The sequence below is a fragment of the Chenopodium quinoa genome, unplaced genomic scaffold (assembly GCF_001683475.1).
Source record: "Chenopodium quinoa cultivar QQ74 unplaced genomic scaffold, ASM168347v1, whole genome shotgun sequence".
Classification (NCBI taxonomy): domain Eukaryota; kingdom Viridiplantae; phylum Streptophyta; class Magnoliopsida; order Caryophyllales; family Amaranthaceae; genus Chenopodium; species Chenopodium quinoa.
Window position 1 is genome coordinate 400 of NW_018745681.1, and position 24276 is coordinate 24675.

A 24276-nucleotide genomic window follows, 5' to 3' on the forward strand; every position below is an offset into this window, starting at 1 on the left:
CTTTCTTAATTAAGTAGTCTATCTCTCTCTTTCCTAAGTGATATTTCTCTCTTTTTGAATGATCGATCTTTCTTAAATGGCCTCTCTCTCTCTCTCCCACTCTCTCTATAGCTTTTAGTAACTCTTTCTCCTAAGCTAATTTCTCTTATTTTCTTAAGTGGTCCATCTCAAATGATCTATGTTTCTTAAGTAGTTTATATTAAAGTTATCAAAATCAAGATTCCACTTTGAATTGGAAGGGATTTAGATGTGTATGTGTTACTAATGATAGTAGTTGTTTCAGAAGTTTTCTTATAAGTTTTTATTTCTTACATGAGAAGGTTTTTCTTGTTTTAGGCTTAAAATATTTTAATTATGCAATTTTATTTTGACAATAATTATTTTTACGATATAGGAGAATCGAGTGAGATGATTTTTAAGTGGTTGATAATTTTATTTGGTATGTATACATGTATGGATTTTTTAATATTCGCATAGTATCTTAATAGGTATTTTATATACTTTGAAAATTAAAGTGTCATCATTATAAGAAGATTATGATTCTTAGATTGTTTGATAAATTCTATTTAATGACATGTTTACAAGCATGATAATAAATGATAATTTAATTATGAGATGATATATTTATGAAACATGATTATTATTGATTTCTCACTCATAATTATAGATTGAAAAACAAGTAAGTCAATTTAATACTCTTTCATAGAATGAGATGAATCAAAGAAGGATTTCAATGTAGAAGTATAATTATGCACATTTTGTGTGTGTCATAACCATGTAATAAATTGATTAATCACGAAATAAATTATCACATATAACTATTTAAAAAATATAATATTCTAACTAATAAATCACAAAAGAAATTCAAAAGAGGTGTGTGAATAGTGAAAAAGTATAAATAATGCAATTAAAATAATTGATGAAATCTAATATATATAAATAAAGTAGGCATTTTTCAAGAGCATTCGGAGCGCCACATAAGCAAAGGTATATTTTCGACCAATTAATAATTAGATTTCTATTTTATTTTGGAATTAAAAAAATTCATTTGCCACCTAAAACAAAATTGGCGAATGAGATTTAAGAATTTTTCCACGTAAGTAAAAACAACGAATATTGATTTATTAGGATTAAAATTTATTTAAAAAACTAGAAATTATCTTTTAAAATAATCATCTTTAGATATAGGATTTATATATGTACTATTATAAGATAAATTTTGATAGTGTTTATGATAAGAAATAAAAAATATTCCTTGATTATAATTAAATTAAAATTTGTGACATTTAGATGAACAAATTCCAATACATAAATTTAATTTTGTATAATTACAATTTTTAGATTAATTTCACAACAATTATTGACTTTCTGGTAAATATTTTAATTTATTTATAAGACTATAAAGATTTAATTTTATATAAATTTTATTTTTTCTAACATATTCTATTTATCCACTTTTATTAGATGGAAGAGATATCGGTGTGAACTAAGTTGGTGATCCTATCGATATATTTTTTTTTAAATACAAATTTTTTTTTACATCGAAATAATTACATCTAATAACTTTATTTTTAATGTAAAAAATATTATGAGTATAATCTAAATTACAAAAAATTATGTTTATGAGATTTTATGTATAAAAAAAACCGTAGGATATTAGGATTTAAATTATTAAAAAAATAAAAAATTATCTTATGAAATTAATGGTTTTATCTAAATACCCGATTTATAAGATGTTTTTTCATTAAAAAAAAATTTAAAACTTTTAACCCAATAAAAAAACTTTTACCTTTTGTACAAATTTTATGTCTACAAATTTTAAAAGACAGATAATTTGTTTGAGATCAAGAGATCACAAGAAATATACATAATGATATATAGATTTGAGAGTTTTAATTTCAAGTGTAAAAAGTAACGAATAATGATTTAGGATTTAAATTATCTTAAAAATAAAAAATTATTATCTTTTCACATTAAAGATTTTATCCTAATATGTAATCAATGAAATATCATATTTACAATTTTATTTTTTTTGAAAGATATCATATTATTGTCATATAACTAAGAACAACGAAAAAAATACAAAACAACAATAAATGAAGTCGCGATATAAATTACATTAAAAAAATTATACTTTTGTAATTGACAATATCATTTTAATTAAATTATTATTTGTTTTTATTTTTTTTGTCTGAAATTATTAAATTGAAAAAATAAGTCATATATATATATATATATGATTAAAAAAAAAACTTAGAGTATATAAGAAATATCTTTTCTTGAGATATATGTATGAAAATCTGTGCATCGCACAGACTTTCATCTAATTATTTTACATATTATTTAAATATATTCTATTTAAATAAAAAATATTATGAGTATCAATATTTTCTTTCTCATATTTACAATTTATTTATATTTACAATTTATTTATATTTAATAAATTCATATTTACAATTTAATAATATTTATATTTAAATATTATGAATTCAGTAAAAACAAAATTAGATAAAAAATATCATATTTACAATTTATTTATATTTAATAAATTCATTATAAATTATAGTAAAAAAAAAATATTAAACTTTTGTAATTTTGTCTGAAATTATTAAATACAATAAATCAAATAATTAAAAATCTTAGATGAAAAAACCGTGCGTTGCACGGGCTTTCATCTAGTAATTAACAAATTACGTAAAATTATTTATTAATTAACAAATAACGTAAATATTTATAATTATAAAAACAAATGATTTATTCAACAAAATTATTATCATTTTGCCCCGGGCCACTAGAATATTAGAAACGGCTATGCACCTAACTCTTCGAAAAAAACTGTAAAATGGATAGAGGCAAATAACCGTCATCTCCCACTTCCTTCCCCTACAAAACCCACTCTTCCCCCCCCCCCCCCACTTCCAACCTTTTTCAACTCTTCTCTTCATACACCCCCTCTCTTTCTTCTTTTTTTTTTTTTACCATCAAACTTCCTTTTTTTTTTTTTTTTTTTTTTTTTTTTTTCTGTTTTTTACCGACAACTTTTCACTCCCTATTTTCCTTCCATGGATAACACTCCTCTTCATTATCACCTGTAAGTTTGTATTGTCTAACAACTAATATGTAGTGTAATAATTTTCATTATCATTTCTTTAAATTAGTATTATCTAATGCAATGGTCCTTCGTTTTCATGTCCTGCTTTGCTTCCATTTTTGTCTCATTCACTTGTTTGCTTTCCCGTTTTTTGCTTCTTGGCTTAAATCTGTGTTTCAATGGAAGGAAAATCATTTTTCCAAAAACGGCTTTCTTATTTTCCGATTGGTTTGTAATAGAAGAAAATAAAAAATAATGTCTTATATCCTCCTATTCCCTCACCTTTGTCTCCTCTCTCACCATTTCTCTTGAACTCTTCTAGACCTACCAAAATTTAAAATAATAATGGCTCCTTTGAAATTAGATTTACGTCAAAATAATTGCTACAGTAATAGTTTAGAATATGATCAAACAAGTTCATCAACTTTACAAGTCAATTAACAAATGAAATCATGAAGAAGTCTTATTTTTTTTAAAGAAAAAGTTTGTAGTTCAAAAAACTTGTAAATATTTTTATAAAAGAATGGAAAAAAAATTAAATATGTTACTTACTTTTTTTTTTAACTAGTTGTGGTCCCGCGATGTGATTATTATTAGTAAGTAATGTATCCGGTGGTTCTGTTATACGGTAATTATGTTTGCGTAGTGTGTGCATGTCGTAAGAATTTAAAGTAATAAAGGCAATCTAAGAGGGAAATGTTGCATTCTAATTTATTATATGAGAAAGATGTAACTTATATTATGTTATTAGAAAGAAGTAATTTGAATTATCATGTTAAAAAGAAGTAATGTTCTTAGAATCGGATCAAAAGATGTTGTTACAATAAGAAGTATAAATAGTTCTAATTTTAATATCATATTGGCTACAAAATTAATGATATAATGTAATAATAATCATTCAAATAAGAGTTTTAAAATTATTTGTTGGTTTGTGGGGGTAAATGCAAAAGTTTGTTATAGTTAATGGCGAAAGGGCTAAGGACGTATAAGATAAGGTGGTTATTTGTGTTTTTAAATAATTGCTATTATTTTCATAAGTGTTCTTCTATTCTTAAGCATTATAGTAAACCTCTCCCAAAGCTAATTGTCTGGTCGATTTTTCTTAAGTGGTCTTTCTTTCTCCAAAGCTAATTACCCTAATTTTTTAAGTGATCTTTCTTAAGTAGTCTCTCTCTCCCCATAAACTAATTGAATTGATTTTCTTAAGCGATCTTTCTTAATTAAGTAGTCTATCTCTCTCTTTCCTAAGTGATATTTCTCTCTTTTTGAATGATCGATCTTTCTTAAGTGGCCTCTCCCTCTCTCTCCCACTCTCTCTATAGCTTTTAGTAACTCTTTCTCCTAAGCTAATTTCTCTTATTTTCTTAAGTGGTCCATCTCAAACGATCTATGTTTCTTAAGTAGTCTCTCTCTACTTCTATAGATTTAGTGCAATAAATTTTGGATCAGAAACATACATATAATGATGATTGTTTGGAAGTTAAATTTGGAGCAATGAAAATTAGAATACAATGGCAATGAAAATTAGAATACAATGGCAAGTTAGTTCGAGAAATGGATAAAATTATATCAAAATATTAGTAAACTTAAATAAAATACACATTTTTGAAGTTAGTAAACTTAAATAAAATACATATTTTAGAAGCAATGAAAATTAGAATACAATGGCAAGACCGTTAAAAATATAACTCAGAGCCACAAGGCAATTTACTAAACAGAGATTCATATAAAATAGCAACACGTGTACAATATGGTATAAATTAAATAGTTTCAACATCAAAAACGGCAAAAAAAAGGTAAATAAAAAAGGCAATTTGATTAATAATATGTAATTGCATCAAAATGAAGGATATTCAAGCTATCAAAAGGCTCCATTCTCAACCAATAAGCAACATAAAGACAAAAGATGTTTGTTATAAGAAAAGGTGCTTGATACAGTGCAAGAAACAAATGATATTGAACGACTGTCGAAACACTTTAAAGATAAAAATAAATTGTGCTTGATATAGTGCAAGAAACATATGATACTGAACGGCTGAAAACTTTAAAGATGGAAATAAATTATGACAAGGCTAATTAATATTACTTATTTAACGATGTAGCGTGCGGTACCCCAACGGTGGTGATTATTATTAGTAAGTAATGTATCCGGTGGTTCTGTTACACGGTAATTATGTTTGCGTAGTGTGTGCATGTCGTAAGAATTTAAATTATTAAAGGCAATCTAAGAGGGAAATGTTGCATGCTAAGTTATTATATGAGAAAGATGTAATTTAAATTATGTTATTAGAAAGAAGTAATGTTCTTAGAATCGGATCAAAGATGTTACAATAAGAAGTATAAATAGTTCTAATTTTAATATCATATTGACTATAAAATTAATGATATAATGTAATAATAATCATTCAAATAAGAGTTTTAAAATTATTTGTTAGGAAGGATTCAATTTAATTTTATCATGCTACAATAACTTTTAACATTAACTTTATATTCAATTTATACTACAGACACATCTCAGCTAAGACACCCTAAATTGAATTTAGAATTAAAAGAGCATATAACTTAGATTAAATTAATACTTAAACTGAATTAAATTGAATTTAGAATTAAAAGAGCATATAACTTAGATTAAATTAATACTTAAACTGAATTAAATTGAATTTAGAATTAAAAGAGCATGCTACAGAAGTATAACTTTTAATATCATATTGGCTATAAAATTAATGATATAATGTATGTACTACAGAATATGAGATAACTTCTGTATATACTACAGACACATCTCAGCTAAGACACCCTAAATTCAATTTAATTCAATTTAAGTATTATATACTAAATTGAATACAAAATTAAGTTATATTCAATTTTAGTTTTATATCATATTGGCTATAAAATTAATGATATAATATATATACTACTGAATATGAGATAACTTCTATATATACTACAGACACATCTCAGCTAAGACACCCTTACGAATCCTTCCTAACAGCAATTTAGTTACCAATATATATATATATATATATATATTTCTCCCTTTCGATTAACAGTTTTCTACATAAATCTGAAATGGCGATAACTTCTTCAATATATCAAGAAAGATGAATGTACTAACAACACAGTTCAACATAAACGGTCTAGCAGACAGGAGGAACAAGCCTAGAGAAGCTGTTTGAATCACTCATCTGAAAAGATTCATAGCTCTGTGTACTGATCTCACTGCAAAAAAAATATGAATAACAGCTTGAAGGTTTTTTTTTCCTAGGTGTGAATAAATTCACCTGATTTGAATAAATAAAACTTATTCTGGCAATAAAGGGAAAGATATAACACGCAAAGGGGCCACTCTGATGGAGCTTCAGTGAATTATGAGAGGTGTTGCTCCTGAATCATCTGTAACCAGGGGAAGTGAGATTCTTCAAGAATGAACCGACAACACTTCCTCTAACGCCCTCCTCTTTCACCAACAATAAGAAGATATTGCAAACAGGAGGATGATTTCACAAAATCTTTTCTTTTTTATCCCCATCTAATAATGGAAGAACCCCATGTAAGACCAGCACCAAATTCAGATGTTGCAATGATATATCTTGGCTGGACTTTTCCACTCCAAACAGCTTCATCCAATGCCAAGGGGATTGATGGTTGATGCGGCACTGGTGTTACCATAATTTGCTAATTAGCAAGACACGTTCTGTAGGAACTTCCAAATGTGTTGCAACAGAATCAACAATCCTCTGGTTTGCTAGCACTCACATTTGTAGATCATTAATGTACAGTTATATAAAGCACCAAGATTTATTTGAAAATTAGGAACTGAAAAAGAGAGCAGATTATTCGTCCTAACTCCATACTTTAAAATGCTCTACTTCATAGCTTATTTTAGAAACCAACAGATGTAACAAGATGTTGACTAAGCACGATACCTGATGCAATAATAACCAATCATTATTGGAACTATCTAGAACAGCCTTTTGAAGTGCAGCCTCAATTGATTGGGGCACACATCTAACAGCAAAGCGAATTTCCCTTGATTTCTTTGCCATTATTATTTTGATGAACTCCCTGTGCTTTAATTTCTGGGCTCTCCTCATCATGTATTATTGCTTCATGAGTCTTCAGTTCTTTCTTAGTTAATTTCTATGTTTCTCACTAAATTACCACATATAGAGAGAGAGAGAGAATTGAGAGAGATTGAGGAAAACAACGACAATAATTGTAAACCAAGCATGTGGGCTAACAGAAATTTATGGCCGATATATTCATAATAGAGCAAATCTTCTCAAATTTCAGAATAAAATATCAGTAAATCAAGGCAGGAATTCAGCAAAAAATTGTAGCAACAGCTTAACACAGTTGAAGCAAGAATGTTAGTTAACTCAAACAAATATGATACAAGCTCTCCACACGAAACCAAATATCATACAAGCTCTTCCATTCAGGACCAATGATGAGAACTCTATAGCCACTGGCAGACATTGTAACCTATATAGATTTCCCAGGTATTACATCTCAATAATCTCTATAGCTAACATCTAAAAAGTTATTGTATCAAACTCCATCTCAATTAAGGCTTGTTTATGTTAGCGTATGAGCATCATTAATTTTTTTCACCAGCAACTATATAATTAAAGGGCCGATAATAATTCAAATCAAAAGCATTTAAATCAAATTTTACTTCTAAAAATGCTTATGAATAGTGTTGTATTATTAGGAGTACGAATTGTAATTATACTTGCCTCAAAAATTATTCTTAAAATTGAACCCATCTTATTGGTGAGCAATTATAATCATCAATTAGAATCACGTAAATTATCAATTAAGACCATTTGCTTCCAAGATTCATACAAACAACAAACCCAGATGCATATTCCACAAAAATTGATCATCAAACATTCAAATTACACCAAAAATTCAAAATTTGAAAGGGCACAGAAAAAAGAAATTGTACGAACCACAAGGGTGCTTGAATTTGAATTAACTTCTAGCCATCTTAGTACTCAAAAAGGTGCAATTGGTATCTGCAAATACCAAACAAAAAAAGAATAACAATTATCAAGGAAGCCGTTTTGAAGCTTAGAGGTAATAAACATTAAGTACGTTAATGTATGGTATTTCTACTTTGTACCATATAAGGTCGACAATGTTTATTGAAAGATCTAATAAGAAGTTTTTCATATAAAAATGACCTATCATCTATAAAAAAAATTTGCTCGTTATAATATTTCATTACTTCAATGATTATAAGATTTATAATAAATAGTTTCATAATCTAACTTAGAATAACCCTAAATCAATAGTTTCATAATCTAACTTAGAATAACCCTAAATCGATAGTTTCATAATGTTCCTTAGAATAACCCTAAATTGAGTACGATTAAGTTTCTATAAACCTTAGATTGTGAAATTGATACGGGGTGATTAATAAGAAGAAAGAAAATCTTACCTCATGAAGGAGTAGAATCCCATAAGTCGCTTCAGTGCGAAGGGCAAATAATGTTGAGAATTTCTCCTTTCTATATTTCCCTACAAAATTTCAAACCCAGATTTCAATTACATAAATTAAAAACCAGAAATATATAAATTCAGAGTAAATCCAGTAAAAACAAACAAAAAAATGAAAGAGGAAAGGGGAAATGGTACCTCAACAGTTAAATAGACAATAATATGAAATTGAACTCCCAAATGTGAAATTCATATTGGACAATTTAAAGGAAGAAAAAAACCCCTTACCTCAACAGCGGGCTTCAACAGAGGAGTAAGAGCAAAACATGGAGAGCTCAGGAGAAGAGGAGGAGGGAGATGAAGTTGTGGCTGTAGTTGGTTTGCTTCTCAATCTATCAACACTGAAATTAGAGGAGATGAATTTGTGGTTGTGGTGAGAGGGCGGAAATTTGGACTTCTTTTAGGGCAAAACAGACCAAACACTGTAGATAAGCAAAGTGCAGGCTATTTTCGAGGGCAAAAATATACCTGATTTTCCTTGAGGAAAAGGGTGATCTTAGTACCCCTTCCAAGTTGTTCACCAGTAGTGTCCCTTGTGGCAGTGAAGGAACCACCAGCTTGAGACTCCCAAACGAACTGCTCGTCATCATTGTGCTTGGTGGATACAATGACCTTTTCAGCAAACAATTAAGCTGAGTAGAAAATAAAATCAAAATTCAGACAAAGAATCACACAATAACCTCATCAAAACAACAAAAAATACAATCACACAATAACCTCATTATGTCGATAGCAGTCTGTTATACCATAACTCCATTAGCAAAACAAAAAAAAAAAAAAAAAAAAAAACAAAAAAACAAAAAAAAACGAAAAACAGATAAATAATCACATCAAAAACCAAACATTACAATGAAATCGCAAATTCAACCCAAAAAAACCGAAAAGATTACAAACAAAAATGTTAATTCAAAAAGGATCGTGGTTCTGATGTTGGTCTTTCTGTGTTATTCTAATTTTCTTTTTCTTAAACATTTTCCAGTTGTGGTTATATCAGAACATTTTCATAACTTTATAGTTTTAGTAATCAATGCTTTGTATATATTGTTTGTATATATTCTAGCCTAAAGAGGGGAGTATCAAAAAGATTTCTTTTCAAAAGACATTGAAAAGAGAATGGGAGGAAATGAGTAAAGACATAATCAAAACAGCAGCATAAATATGCCAGTAGAAGTATAAATTATAAAATCAAATGTAATCAACAGCTTTACTATTCCATTACTCAAGTATAAACAAATTTTACTTAATAAATACTACTCGTACCGTGTCTAGACATACAAATTGTAGACTGGTTATAAAGTACAGGAAAAAATATTACTGTCCAGCCAAGCTATAGTCTATAATCTATGCCCATTAAATGGTGAATGAAACTAAACAAATAGAATGTAAATATTCTACAAAAATATAAATGTGAATCCTGTCCTTTTTTCCATTTCTTTATTATAATATTTTTTTTGTTTTATGTAATGACAAGTACCCAAAAATAACCCTGAAGAAACAATCATAATCAATAAAATTCAAAGAAACAGAATCGGAATCAGTAAAATTCAAAACACAAATAGTAAACCTAAATAATTAAACAAATATATACACTAAATCACCTCATGGAAGCTTTATTAGCGAACAAAAAGAAGAATACCAAAATAAAAGAAGAAGCAAGCAAGTACGAAAAGAAAATCCCAAAACTAAAATTCAAAATAGACGAACAAAAAGGAAAATAAAAGCTAAATCACCTCATATAAGCTTCAATGGCGAACAAAGAAAAGAAAACCAAATTACCTTCAACATCTATTGCATGCTCTTATATATGTAATATTAATCAAATCAACTACAACTCCTCCGAAAACTAATAGACTAATATACATAACCCAATTGCATGTTAAAGAAGAAGCAAGTACGAAGAGAGAGAAAAGAAGAAGGATAGACTGTGTAATAGCATCTGATTTTAGGGAAAAAGAAAAAGGGAAGAAGGACAAAAAAGCTGAAAAGCAATGAAAATTAGAATACAATGGCAAGACCGTTAAAAATATAACTCAGAGCCACAAGGCAGTTTACTAAACAGAGATTCATATAAAATAGCTACACGTGTACAACATGTTATAAATTAAATAGTTTCAACATCAAAAACGGCAAAAAAAAGGTAAAAAAAAAAAAAAAGGCAATTTGATTAATAATCTGTAATTGCAGCAAAATGAAGGATATTCAAGCTATCAAAAGGCTCCATTCTCAACCAATAAGCAACATAAATGCTAAAAAAAACTATCATCAAGATTGACATCCTTTCCCTCTCCATAATCTTCTCTATACATAGAATTTCTTCCCTAATTATATCTAATTAATTTCCAAATCCCAAGCTACTCATAACTAACATATAAAGATACTGCCAAAAGAGCCCCTCCCCTAGTTCCCCTTAAATCAGTTTACTGCATAACATCAATGAGTAAAGAACTGATTATTTACCTCTCCCTTTTTCCTTAGATTCGGTAGAATCAGCTCCAGAAGTGGAATTCCCTGAACTTCTCCCACATGCAAAATTCTGGAAATTATAATAGGTGTAAAAACTGAATTATCACATATTAAGACAGAGATTAATTTTTCACACATAATTTAAATTAATATGCAAAATTCTGGAAATTATAGTAGGTGTAAAATTTCTGTTTTACTTCATCTAACGAAATAATCTAATTGAATTTTATTAGTCATAAACCTCAGTTGCAACAATCTTATATTTCCTCATTTCGGCACAAATCTCAAGCATGCAAAACTGCAAACAGCAGCCAAAAAATCTAATTATCGCCATTGTTAAACCTCATCCTCCCCTGTCAGACCTCCAACATCAATTGCATGTTCTTATATGATATTACACTTTTTAATCTAAATTACCTCAACCAAATGTAAAAAGAAAACCTAAAATTGATTTGATTTGATTTAATTTGAACTTGAATAGAGTTAATCAATTATGAATTCAGAATTAGTACCTTCACAACAGATACACCCAACTCACTGACACCTTCAAACCCGAGTGAATTTCTCCAGGAATACCGCAAAATAACCCTGAAGAAACAATCGGAATCAGTTAAATTCAAAGAGTAATCAGGGGTAACTGTACATATTAATGATAGTGGATTAGGAGATGCATGTATTCATATGAGTGAAACCAGTAACATATAAACCCAAATCAGTAAAATTCAAAGAAAAAGGATTGAAACCAGTAAAATTCAAAACTCAAATAATAAACCCAAATAATAATTAAACAAATATATATATATATATACACTAAATCGCCTCATCTAAACTTCAATGACGAACAAAAAGAAGAATACCAAAATTAAAAGAAAAGGCAAGCAATTACGAAAAAAAAAACCCAAAATTAAAATTCAAAATAAATGAAGAGAAAGAAAAAACACACTAAATCACCTAATATAAGCTTCAATGGCGAACAAAGAGAAGAAAACCAAATTGAAAGCTTCAATGGTGAACAAAGAGAAGAAAACCAAATTGAAAGAAGAAGCTTAATTTAACCAAATATTCTCTGTACTATTATTACGAAAAAACTGAATGCAACTTAACATAATTAATCTTAACAGTACTTAATTTAAGAGTATTTTATACTAAGAGTTGGGATACAATCGCCGCTATAAATCTATAAGTCCTTGCTAAAATGGTAGCAAACAAAACTGAAACAGCATATGAAGAAATCTTATAAAAAAAGTACAATCTTGCAACAAACCTTCTTCTTTTTAATCCCAGCATTTTCAGTATGCCCATCGATAAGAAAGTAACGACTCTTACAACAGGATATAGCAACAAAGAAAGCCAGTAATAATAAATAAATAAATCTAATCTAATAATAATAATAACACATAAATCCATCAAGCACACAATCAACTAAATGTGAAGATCAATTTTGATATACTGAGAAGAAAGACCTCTAATCACCTCCCCATCATGTTATTAGGTAGAACTTCTGTAGCACTTGGAGGTGGGCTTTGTGGTTGTGGTGTGCCAACATTGGCCACAGCATAGTCTTCGTGGATGGTCCCTAATTCATTCCATTCAACTCCAGCTATCACTGAGTTAGGGAATCAAAGTTCATGTTTCTTTCTTCAGAAACTTGACAAAATTATTTTTTATACAACAAAATGAAACGTAAGTAAAAAAAAGTGAAAGGATAGTCTGTTCTCCACATATCAGTAATGCTGACATCACCATCCGACAGTAACCAGTAATCTGCATCACTCTGTAAAGGAAGCAGAAGACATAAATGTATTAGATACTTACTATTCAAGCACATGGAAGGACAAAATTAACAACTGCGAACACTTTATACTTCTATTCCGCTTGCAAGGAAGGTCTAACAAGAAAATTTATGAAAAAAAAAAAAAAAAAAAAACCATGCTAGAGCGCAAATTAGATGGTGCACATCGAAACCTATAACATGACTGTTGATAGCAATCAACTTCAGCCCAAGAAAAAAGAAGACAACAAACAAACAATCATGACTGATGTACTTTACACATTCAATCATTTGATAAAAGCTCGATTTTCGGACAAAGTACATTAAACATCAAATCAAGCACTCATGCTCACAGAAATGCTAGAAAAACTAACTCTGCACCCAAAAGAGCAGCAGCAATTCCTAATGTGCCACACCCACAACCAAAATCAGCCACCACCTTATCACTAACATCTCCAAATGAATTCTCTGCCTACCCAATTCAAGAAACAAAAATACCTATCAATTATCGGTCCAGTAAATCGATCAAACTTCGAAAAGATTACAACTTTTAAATGATATCAACAACAAAATGATGTTATACTAATAAAGAAAGTAATGGGATTATTACATACACTGTATAACATCAGAGAAGCAATACGAGGGCCAGTTGGGTATTGTTCAAGTTCAATCTGCAGCAGCAAAGGAGTAATATCCAACACACTTATCTGAACAGTCATTCGTGATATAGCGTAATATACTAACAGTCATTCGTGATATAGCGTAATTATATCACGAATGACTGTTAGTATATTTAGTTTTCATAGTAAACTCATTGTTGGGATGGTTTTATATTTTAATCATTGTCTTAATTTTAGTATTGACTTGTGTTCGTGAACTAATTAACCATAGTTAATCAAGCTAATCAACCATACTTAAGGACTAAACAGTTGAATTACATGGAACCCCTTATGTAACAAATAGATGACATACATGCTCATGATGAACCCATGCTGATGTTGATTTCATTATCCCCAATTATACAAAATTGATGAAGTCTTCCTTGGATAATGCACTAATTAATTCTTAATTATATCCTAGTTTCATCTTTTTTTAACCTAAGATTCCTTGCTGGCATTGCATAACGTTCCATGCACAGACCACATAATAATAACTAATAATAAAATTAAGGGATATTCTCAATGGTAACCCCCTATTATTGCTACGCACCAATGGTAACCCTCTTTTTTTTGGATTATACAAAATTACACTACTTTTCTTTTTTCTCCTAAAAATGACTTTAATGATGGTGTTTTAACATAAAATAGTCAATTAAAATTAACTATGGTTAGTTTTTTATATTTATAAAAAAAAAATGACACTTGTTGCAAGATCATTGGTTAAAAATTAAAACAAAAAACAAAAACAGAATTTCAAAAAATTTTCACCCAGCCCCACCCCTTTATGGTTGCCAAACCATCCGGCCACCTTTACGGCGGCCATCCGTTCCCCCACTCCAGGTGCTGCGCCAAATTCCCCCTCCCCTCGCGCTGGTACTGTAACCCACCCCAATCGCCGCCCTCCTTCCCTAACCCAACCCTTCCTTTTCCGGTTCTTCTCCGCCGTTAAAAGCCCCAACCTCCGCTCCCGGAACTCCCTTGAAACCCCTTTCCCTACTCCCGAAAACACCCAATCGGCCCTCCCCCACCACCAAAAACCCTAGCCGTTTGTGGGTTTTCGGAGTTGCGGGAGAGGTTTTCTTGGGGGTTGCGTGCGACGAACCGAAATTGGGATTTCTCTATTGAATTGCTGCCATGGTTCTTCAATTAGATGCAAAATTGGTGCAATTGGGGCTGCTGCGGTGGTGCGAAGGTGGAGTGGTGGTTAACTGGTGGTATGTTGCGACGGTTCGGTGGTATTGTTGGCGGCTAGTTAGGTGGTTGGTGTGTGCGAGGTTGAGATGGCTGGATTGGTGATGTGTGGGCTGCTGGAGGTTGGGCGGCTGTAGGGGCTGGAGGTGGCAGGGGTTGGGGCTGGGTGGGGGATTGGGTGGGTTCACCAGCTAGGGTGGGGGCATTTTTGTCATTTCGCTATTTTGGTTAACCATGGTTTAATTTTATATTAAAACACCATCATTAATGTCATCATTAGGAGAAAAAAGATAACTAAGGTCATTTCGCATAATCCAAAAAAAGTAGGGTCACCATTAGGGTGTAGCAATTATAGAGGGTTACCAATGAGAATTTCCCTAAAATTAATAATTTAATATTACTTACCCATACAAAAATTAAATAAAAGCACTACAAACTTATTAACCCATGAAAATTTTCACTCTTAAAAACCAATTTTAATTACAATACCGTTTCTTACTTTACTAAGGTCTCTCTCCTTTAAGAGTCCTTCCAATTCTCATGGAATGCTTGATTAAACATATAATTGTTGTCGGGTTGTTAAAGGCCTAAGGGAGACTGATATTACTTAATAAAAATTGACCTTGTATCTCTCTTCTTTCTTAAGAAACTAATAAGATGACCTTTTAACTATTAAAGTCGCTGAACTTATCTTCATATTAACTGTGGTATACTGGTGATCCATTATTTGTACTATAGGACACCAAATTAAATTAGCTCATAGATTAGCAGAATGTGGCAACTGGCAACCCTGAAACAGGCATTTCTACACAACATCTTATGGAATTAAAGACAACAAAAATTAAGCACACAGAAGGGGATATTTTGTTGATAAGAACGAAAATCAACCAATAGTCAAATGCCATGATGATAAGTGCGTAATACAACGAAGTCAGAGGTGCAAGGAAATATCTCTAAACCACAATACCCAAAACTGAATGCCAGTATCTCATTGTAATAAGCTATCTCAGTACATGTAGGTTTCTTCCAAACTGTGTCTTAATACTGCAGTTGATAGAAATGCAAATGCCGGTAACAGCTACTTCATTGCTACAGTCATCAGACAGGGTATTCATGTTAATTTGACTATTGAGTAGAAGCAATAGAAGGAGAAATAATGCAAATTAAAGTCAGCTAATCCACTAATATGTCTATTACCCTCTTCTTGATTCCAACAGCTTATACACACCCCACTAAGCTAAACCCCAAAAAAAGAAACCACAGCACAAACTACATCATTTCAGATCACAATTTAGCAGAATTGTCAACTTACCAACTGTAATGTAGTAACCGAAATGCCCAAACAGCCAATTGAGTACCAACCAAAGTGACAGTTTATCCAATGCACTGTAAATTGCAAAAGAACAACAATAAGCCTTAACCATAGAATAACAATAACTTGTCACTGTAAAAGAGCTAAGTTGCTTCAGATAACAAAAACAATTGCAGACCAGACTCAAAAGATGGTGTGCAACAAAACAATCACGACCTACGCTTGTTAGCCGAAGTGTGCATTTGCAGTCTTCAATGAGAAAATGTGTCATATTGTAAACTAACAATCTATTGATGAGTAATAACAAACATCGCAACCTAAACTTACAAGCCACACTCATGAAAGCAATAGAGGTCTTGGCCTACGAGCTGCAATAACCATTTATAATCTACTACGTGGCCCATGCACCACCAGGTTCCACCCAAAGCAAAATAGCCTAGTTATTAATCTATACATATTTGATGATCGCATTTAATGGTAATCTATTTATATTTAGGTATGAATTTAGATTTAGAGTTTTAGATCTATTCCATCAGTTATTCATGATCTATTACATGGATTTTCTCCATTCAAAAAATAAAAACCGCATATTACGATACACCACTCTCTTATGATTATAAGTACCACAATAAACAAATGCAAATCAAATATCATACCTGAACAATAACAAAAACAATAAAAGTACAAGTAAAAGCTGCAAAACCCCAAAACAAAATGAATTTTCTTGGCAGGTATACTTAATTAAACTTGCCTAGCGTTTCTTAAACATGCAAGTAGTGAGAATAAAGTTGCAAGATTTAAGCATAACACGGTTTAATACAGACAGAACATCCACCAACTAAATAAAACATGTTAAGCCCAAAAATACACTTTACGAACCCAATCAAGCTCACTTAACGAATTCAAGCAGCAAACGAAACCAATAAATCTCACCTAACATCACATGCAAAAAATAATTAAACCAAGAGGACACCAAGATTCAAAAGCAAAACAGAATTACCTAAATTCACTCCATCAAAAAACACATAATTGATATAAAAATCAATCACAAAAATTAGGTCAAAATCAATCAAAAAAGAGGAGAGAGGAAGAGGAACCATACCATATTTGCGAAGACGATGGTCGACGGAACTCTTGTGCATAGCAGCCAAGACATTCTTCTTAGGATTAAGAAGAGTCTTCAACAATGAAGATGAACCAGTAGCAATCGCCATTTTTGTAGGTTTGCTAAGCTAGTAAGCTCAAACAAAAATTTCAGAATGAAAAATGAACAGAGACCTTAACACAATCAAAATCAGTAAAAACCAACATCAATAACATCGAAATTCAAAACTCAAATTATGAAGCTCAAACCAAAATTTCAAAAGATTCACACTTAATATTAGCTCAACCCAAAAAATTAAACAAATCTACACTAAATCACCTCATATAAGCTTTTTTATGCAGTCCTGAACTCTTGCTGAAGAGCAAGATGCTTTCATCTTTTACCTCAACTGTTCAGCAGTTGATACTATTCCGATAGCGGGCTTTTGAATCTTGACAAAGATTAAGACAATGATTAAAATATAAAACCATCCCTCTACATAAAAAACTATGCTCAAGAATTTGATCGCTCATAACTAATTATGACTGAGCAGCTGTTATCTGTGATTTCATCACAGTTAGCTCATATAAGAAATTTATTGAATTATTATATGGAGAAATGGTGTGATGCTCACACAGCTTGTTAAAGTTAAGACGAATAAGTAGGGAACCTGAGAGTAGAGTTGGCAAATCTATTTTTTCTAGCAAGTGAATACAGCTAACATAATAGCTCAACTTCAGATTGAAGGCAATGCCCAATTCACAGTAGCAGTTTACTTCAACCAAAAGTTACTAAGAAAATGCAGGCATATAGCTTGATACTGTTAGAAGAAGAGTCACACTGCCACCATAAAGAAGGCATACATTTCTAAGCTCGAGCAACAATTTTTAGAACAACAACCACGGGTATAAAGTATATAAACAACTGGTAAGCTAGTACCAAAGGTGATAGGACTTAAAATGGTCGATATTCACTGAGAAAATCTACTACACTGAACTGCCTTTGATTTCTAAGGTACTAACATGGACATTTTAACACTCAGTTTACCATAGAAACACTCAATATGCTGCCATTGGTTTTTGATATACAGCATCCTACATACTACATAGGCTTTCATCCGACGGAAGAGGTTATTTTTCAGGCGATCATCCACATTCCCCTGTTTAAGAATAGTAATCTAACTACTCAAGATGCAAACTACCGCTAATAATACACCTATTTTTTTATATTAATGACCTAGATGCATTTTATTGTAGCAATACTCAAACAATGCATCTGAAAGAAGTTAATTTCAACATGCTTGCTTGGAAGTTGAGACTTGAAGGACCTCCCTGCCATATATTTCAAAGGCAGAGACCAAAGAGAACATTCTCTTTTCCCTCCCTAGTACGAATATGAGACGATTCTATCTTAATGTAATTGTCCACCACCTATTACTTTCTCACACCTATAGTCCAAAGCAGCTAATAGTATCGTACCAACTTTAATTTCTTAACAAATAAGTTGGACACATGAGTGACAATCAAAAGGACTATCCTACAAGCACCAAGCAATGAAATCCAATAATCTAGTACAGAAGCCAATTAAGACAAGGGATATTGTAAGACTCTACAAGCAAAGAAGTATGAAAATATGGGGATCATCAGATATGAGTAAAAACTTACATTTAGAATAGAAGGTTCTGGCAATGGGCACTGGACGGGTTTATCATTGTCAAGAGGCTCAACTGGATGTTCAACAGGTTTAAATTCTACACCTACATCTATACCATGAGCAAGAGGCTGTGCAACCTCGGCCACCGTGTCCTCTGGAATCGGGGCTGAGACCTCCCTTGCATCCTGTGTCCATTCACATAAGAAAACGCGAAAATAAAATCACAATCAGCAATCAGCAGGCATCGAACTTACGACAATTAACTACAAGCAGCATGAACTTGAAGAGCAATACCAATAACAATGAAGCACACCAATCCTTGGCAAAAACACACCAAAAGCAGGTTCTAGACATGATTAAAGACAACCCAATAAAGATTTTGGACACAATTTCGGATACTATATGACTCAATGATCTTAAAGGACAATAAGATACATGACTAAACCTGGTTATATTTCTCCCGAAAACTCAAGACCACAGAAACCAAGCAAACTGACCAATTATGTCAACAATGAACCTTATAAAAACCCAGGTAAAAAAAGGATGAATATTGCCCAAAATCAAAAATTCTCAACTACCCAATTCACGCCTAGATCTAAGGAAGCCAATAAGAAAGTCAGATCAAAAAGGAAACATACAAAATCTGACCAAATCAACCACAATAAGAAAATCCCACAAAATCAACTTTAAATAGTCAAACAAAACAGTAAAAACAAAGAACAAAATCATCTAAACACAACAGTAAGATAGACAGTTCACCTATTCAAATCATATTAGGTTACTTACCACACAAAGTATTCATACAAAATTCACAATCAAATTAAACAAAAAAAGTTCCTAATTTTACAAAATCATGCAACCCCAGAAAACTAATTTAACTCACAATTGCGCTTTGCGTTCTTCGGTGCCCAGATTTGCTGCTAGAAAACTTAGAGAAAAAACCCACCATTTTTACAGTTTCTTGCTTCGAATTAAAGCTAATAACTCACATTAATAAGAACAAAGAATTCTTTGAAAAAATAATTAATGGTAGAGAAGAGAGAGAACGAAGGAAGAAGATGAAGTGAAAGGTAGGGGAGAGGTTACAAGAAGGACAGAATGAGTAAAGAAGAAGAGAGAGAAAAGAAGGACAGAAGAAAAGGAGAAAAAGGACAAAACCGAGGGTAATTCCAGAAGGACACTGTCCTACTGTTCATAAGGAACAGTACCGGTGGTCTTCTCATTTAAACACCATTAAACGAATGCACCAAGACCAGGGCCATGTTTATAGTTGAAACTACATAATTCTAGACTCAGCAAACAACCCTCCCTATAAAACACCAGCAGCCTTCCCTTTGATTAGTCAACTATGTAACATGCATCAGTATGACTTTATCCAGACACATTAGAGAATAAATAACAACGGTCAACAACATAGAACTTAAATTTATCTCATACTTCACAACAAAAGCAAGATTGATGGATTATAAGAATACTGATAAACTCTACATCTATTTTATACAATAAATCTTATACCTTGCAATAAATAAAATACTGTGAACAACTCCATGCAAGAAGAGCACAAAAGTTAAAGAACCTAACATCAACCATCTTAAAAAATTACATGCAAATAATACTTTCATGCATTTTCAGCACAATTTCATACACATAAATGACATAATAAACCAACAAAAAAAAAAAAAAAAAAAAAAAAAATCAAAACTCCATAACATCTTCAAGGTTTATTTGGTGGGTGGGTTATAGGGAGACTCAGATCTGCATTTCATCGAACAATTTGGCGGCACATTCTTGAAGTGGGAAAACCTCAACCATGGAGACAACTCAACCGAATCCCACAAACCAAACGCCCCCTAATACTGCAATAATACTTTCATGCATTTTCAGCACAATTTCATACACATAAATGACATAATAAACCAACAAAAAAAAAGAAAAATTAAAACTCCATACCATCTTCAAGGTTTATTTGGTGGGTGGGTTATAGGGAGACTCAGATCTGCATTTCATCGAACAATTTGGCGGCACATTCTCGAAGTGGGAAAACCTCAACCATGGCAGCAACTCAACCGAATCCCACAAACCAAATGCCCCCTAATAAGAATTAGGGAATACAATTTCGTTTGCTGCCAAGCCAAATGATCAAAACGTATCCCAAATTCGTAAAACATTCCAAAACCAAACCATCGATTACTTTGAATTGACTCATCACAGCCTCATTAATTTGTATAATTGTTTATGTGTGTGTGTGTGTGTGTGTGTGTGTGTGTATATATATATATACGTAGTACGTAGCTCTTTTTGGGGGTTGATTATGGTATATGGTGAAAAACAGAACCAGAGATCAGAGATTCAGAGTAGCCAAAAAAAAAAAAAAAAAAGAAAAGGTGAGAGAAAGAGAGCAAAATTGTGGAAACTAAGCTCTTCGATTTCTCAGAGGGCCGTTTTAATGGTGGTCGGAGAAATCACCGGCTAAAGATGACCGCCGTTGACGGAGGTTATCACAGAAGAGGGGCAAAACGGTCCTCAGCAAACTCCCATTTAAAGTTTCTTTGAATTAAAGCTAATAACTCGCATTAATAAGAAAATCCATGCTATAATTGAGTCTCTAATAAGTCCAACTTTGCCCCCACTAATTGCTTCTTTGTAATTGAAATTTGATTGCAGAACATAAAACCATAGGAAATAGCTTGGTAATTTTCATAGATTAAAATGATCATAAATATTATTGTATAAGAGGATGTCACATGCTCCTAATCTCTTTCTTTAAAATCCATTGAGATGTAAGAAAGGACTTATCTGTAATTATAAAAAATAAAAAAAAAATAAAAAGAAAGAAAGAAAGGACTTAATACAGAACCTTAGAGCTCAGTTTATTCCAAATAGACGAAAACAGAAAAGGTCTTTCAGTAAACAGTAGACCCAAGAAATCCAATTTTTCATTTTAAAAATCTCGGAACTCAACTCACAAATAAAAACCAATACAAACAACATGAAGCTTAATCGACTGATAACAAACAAAGAAATTTCGCCTAAACAAATGGCAGAAAAAATCAGCAAATTAATTTAAATTCAAAAACATATATTCAATTATTCATACCTGAATTCATAAGCACCATTAAAGTGCTTTTCAGAGCACCTCAAAAACAATCCCTCCTCCTCCGGCCCGTTGTCTATGCGATGATGTTCTGAAGAATCCAAATTCTGAAACTATAATATCAACAATTGCTTCAATTGCAACTTTAATTATCATCAACATAAAAAATCAACCCAAAAAAAATAAATCACTCAAATTCAACACAAAAAAAAAAACCCAAAAAAAAACAAATAAACCCCAAAAAATTGCAAAATTGCAACCAAAAAAACAAAAAATAAATAAAACAAAGAATCCCCAAAAAAATCGAAAACCAATCGAACAAATAAACCCAAAAAATCGAACACAAATCGATCAAATAAACCCCATTAAAAACGAAACGATTTCGCACAAAAATACACCCACAAAGATTCAACCCAAAAAAATCGAAAACAACAGGAACATAAAACTGCTTCAACCAAAAGAAATTGAAAAAATAAATTTCAAATTAAACAAAACCCTGAAAGCCCAACTAAAAAAAATTAAGAGCGACCTCAAAAGCTGCTTCATAGGAGGAGGAGAGAGAGCTAAGAAGGCACTTCAATGGAGGATTCAGATCGCACTTCAATCGAGGGGAGAGATGGAGCGTACCGTCGAAGAGGAAAAAAGCAACTCAAACGTGAAGAAAATGAAGGACAGAAAGGAGAAAAAGGACAAAACCGAGGGTAATTCCGGAAGGACACTGTCCTACTGTTCATAAAAAAAACTGAAGTAACTGTAAAATAACTCCCACTTCCTTCCCCTACAAAACCCACTCTTCCCCCCACTTCCAGCCTTTTTCCACTCTTCTCTTCATACACCCCCTCTCTCTTTTTTTTCACCTTCCATGGATAACACTCCTCCTCCTCCACCACCACCCTTGCCACTACCGCCTCCGACACCGATACCGATACCTCTTTCATTGTCTCCTCCTACTCCAACTTCCTACGTCCACAATCACAAAGATTTACTCTTACCTTTTCCTCCTCCCACCACACCGATCTCCTCCTCCCCAACCGCCTCCTTACGTAAGAAACGCCACTCTAAACTCCTCCGCATTGACACTTCCACCAGCACAACACCGGCCAACAAAAAAAACCTGAGATCACACCACCATGCACGGAGTGTGGGAAAACCTTTTGGTCCTGGAAGGCTCTTTTCGGTCATATGCGATGCCACCCCGAACGTGAGTGGCGTGGCATTAACCCTCCGCCTCATCTTCGACGTCGTTTCTCTTCCTCCCACTCCTACTACAACCACTGATGACCATGAGGTCGCTGCTAGCCTTCTCTTACTCGCTGCTGGTCCTGTCTCCCCTGACGTGGCATTAGCCTCTCCGCCCAGGTTTGAGTGCTCGAGTTGTAAGAAGACATTTGGGTCTCACCAAGCGCTCGGCGGTCACCGTGCTAGCCATAAGAATGTCAAGGGATGCTTTGCCATTACCAAGAGTGCAACTTGACGTTGAGGATGATCAATGTATGATCATGCAAAGTGGTTCAAGTCATGAGGAGGCAATTGGCTGGGCCTTTCTTTGGGCTTGGGCCTTGGAGTGGGCCACAAGTGTGGTGTTTGTTTGAAGGTGTTTCCTACTGGACAGGCCTTGGGTGGGCACATGAGGTCCCACTGGGAGAAGAGTGAGGAGCCGGCATTGCGATCGTTGTTTGGGCTTCCACTTGGGTCAGATTCAAGGCCCAATAAGGCCCAATGTGGTGTTGATCTTAAACCTACCGCCCCCAACTTCTAGAGGATGGTTCTTTCTTCTACTACTATTGATTCTTCCAATAACATGCAATTAGAGCTGAAGTTAGGAATATAAGGTATACAATTGGTTAGGTTATTTAAAATTGTTGTAATACTAATTAATTGATGATTTATCACATATTTAAGTGTTAAAGACTAACTATTTATAGTGTGTGGTGTGGGTTTCATGAAAACATATGTATGCTCATTGTTTTAGGTGTGGGTTCATGTAATATCTCATTTAACACAACGCTTCATTCATCATAATATTATTACTTACTCTTATTACTACTCGTATAATTAACCTTTCTCTGTTATAAGGTTGCTGTTTCCTATGGCGAATACTATACTATTCCCATGTCTAGAAACATATGTCACATTTTTAGCTGTAAGTGTATATCTAAACTAGTAAGGTGATGGTTAAATATAAGCGGAGATAGTATTGATTTTGATGTATTTTTTCTTAGTTACGATCATTAGTTTGGAATTCATGGATGATCAATACAATGAGCCCATGGACCTAAGGCCCATATAGCTTACCTGACCTAATCCATTTAGACTAAACACTTTTTTTTTTTTTTTGACAACATTTAGACTAAACACTTATATAGCCTATAATCCAAAAAAATGTCCTTTTTTAAGGTATTGTCTATGCAAAGTGTATTAATTAATTAATTGTAATAAAGTTAAAGTAATGC

General features: G+C 32.3%; 1 protein-coding gene, 1 long non-coding RNA gene and 1 pseudogene across 8 annotated transcripts; 1 reads left to right on the forward strand and 2 right to left on the reverse strand.

The window, feature by feature from the left end:
* Positions 1–6150: 6150 nt before the first annotated feature.
* On the reverse strand, positions 6151–20425 carry LOC110717324. 7 transcript variants are annotated; one of them, XM_021895985.1, is made up of 11 exons: positions 19613–20425; positions 18741–18914; positions 17095–17224; positions 15993–16066; positions 13445–13501; positions 12523–12833; positions 11054–11129; positions 9065–9228; positions 8825–8937; positions 8538–8617; positions 6151–8112 (listed from the first exon to the last, which is right to left on the reverse strand). In XM_021895985.1, exons 1-6 carry the CDS (start codon positions 19676–19678, stop codon positions 12717–12719), a joined length of 618 nt encoding a protein of 205 aa, XP_021751677.1. In that variant the 5' UTR covers positions 19679–20425; the 3' UTR covers positions 6151–8112; positions 8538–8617; positions 8825–8937; positions 9065–9228; positions 11054–11129; positions 12523–12716. The 7 variants fall into 7 exon arrangements, 1 of the variants encoding a protein (XP_021751677.1); XR_002510737.1 differs by lacking the exons at positions 13445–13501; positions 15993–16066; positions 17095–17224; positions 18741–18914; positions 19613–20425 and adding an exon at positions 11572–11647 and having other exon boundaries at positions 6151–6836; positions 8047–8112; positions 12523–12711; XR_002510734.1 differs by lacking the exons at positions 13445–13501; positions 15993–16066; positions 17095–17224; positions 18741–18914; positions 19613–20425 and adding an exon at positions 11572–11647 and having other exon boundaries at positions 6151–7243; positions 8047–8112; positions 12523–12711.
* A 13-nt stretch (positions 20426–20438) lies between these two features.
* LOC110717326 lies at positions 20439–22493 on the reverse strand. The gene is made up of 4 exons (XR_002510738.1): positions 22353–22493; positions 21827–21936; positions 20680–20852; positions 20439–20585 (listed from the first exon to the last, which is right to left on the reverse strand). It is a non-coding gene; the product is annotated as an uncharacterized LOC110717326 (long non-coding RNA).
* Positions 22494–22685: 192 nt separating this feature from the next.
* Positions 22686–23582, forward strand: LOC110717327 (annotated as a pseudogene).
* Positions 23583–24276: the final 694 nt, after the last annotated feature.

Excerpts from the sequence above, each read along its gene's own strand:
- LOC110717324 (XM_021895985.1), bottom strand. The coding sequence starts at position 19,678 with ATGGTGGGTTTTTTCTCTAAGTTTTCTAGCAGCAAATCTGGGCACCGA. Across the intron at positions 16,067-17,094 it reads CCATCGTCTTCGCAAATATG|TGCATTGGATAAACTGTCAC; the intron begins GTATGGTTCCTC and ends TGCAATTTACAG. Across the intron at positions 13,502-15,992 it reads CGGTTACTACATTACAGTTG|ATTGAACTTGAACAATACCC; the intron begins GTAAGTTGACAA and ends TTGCTGCTGCAG.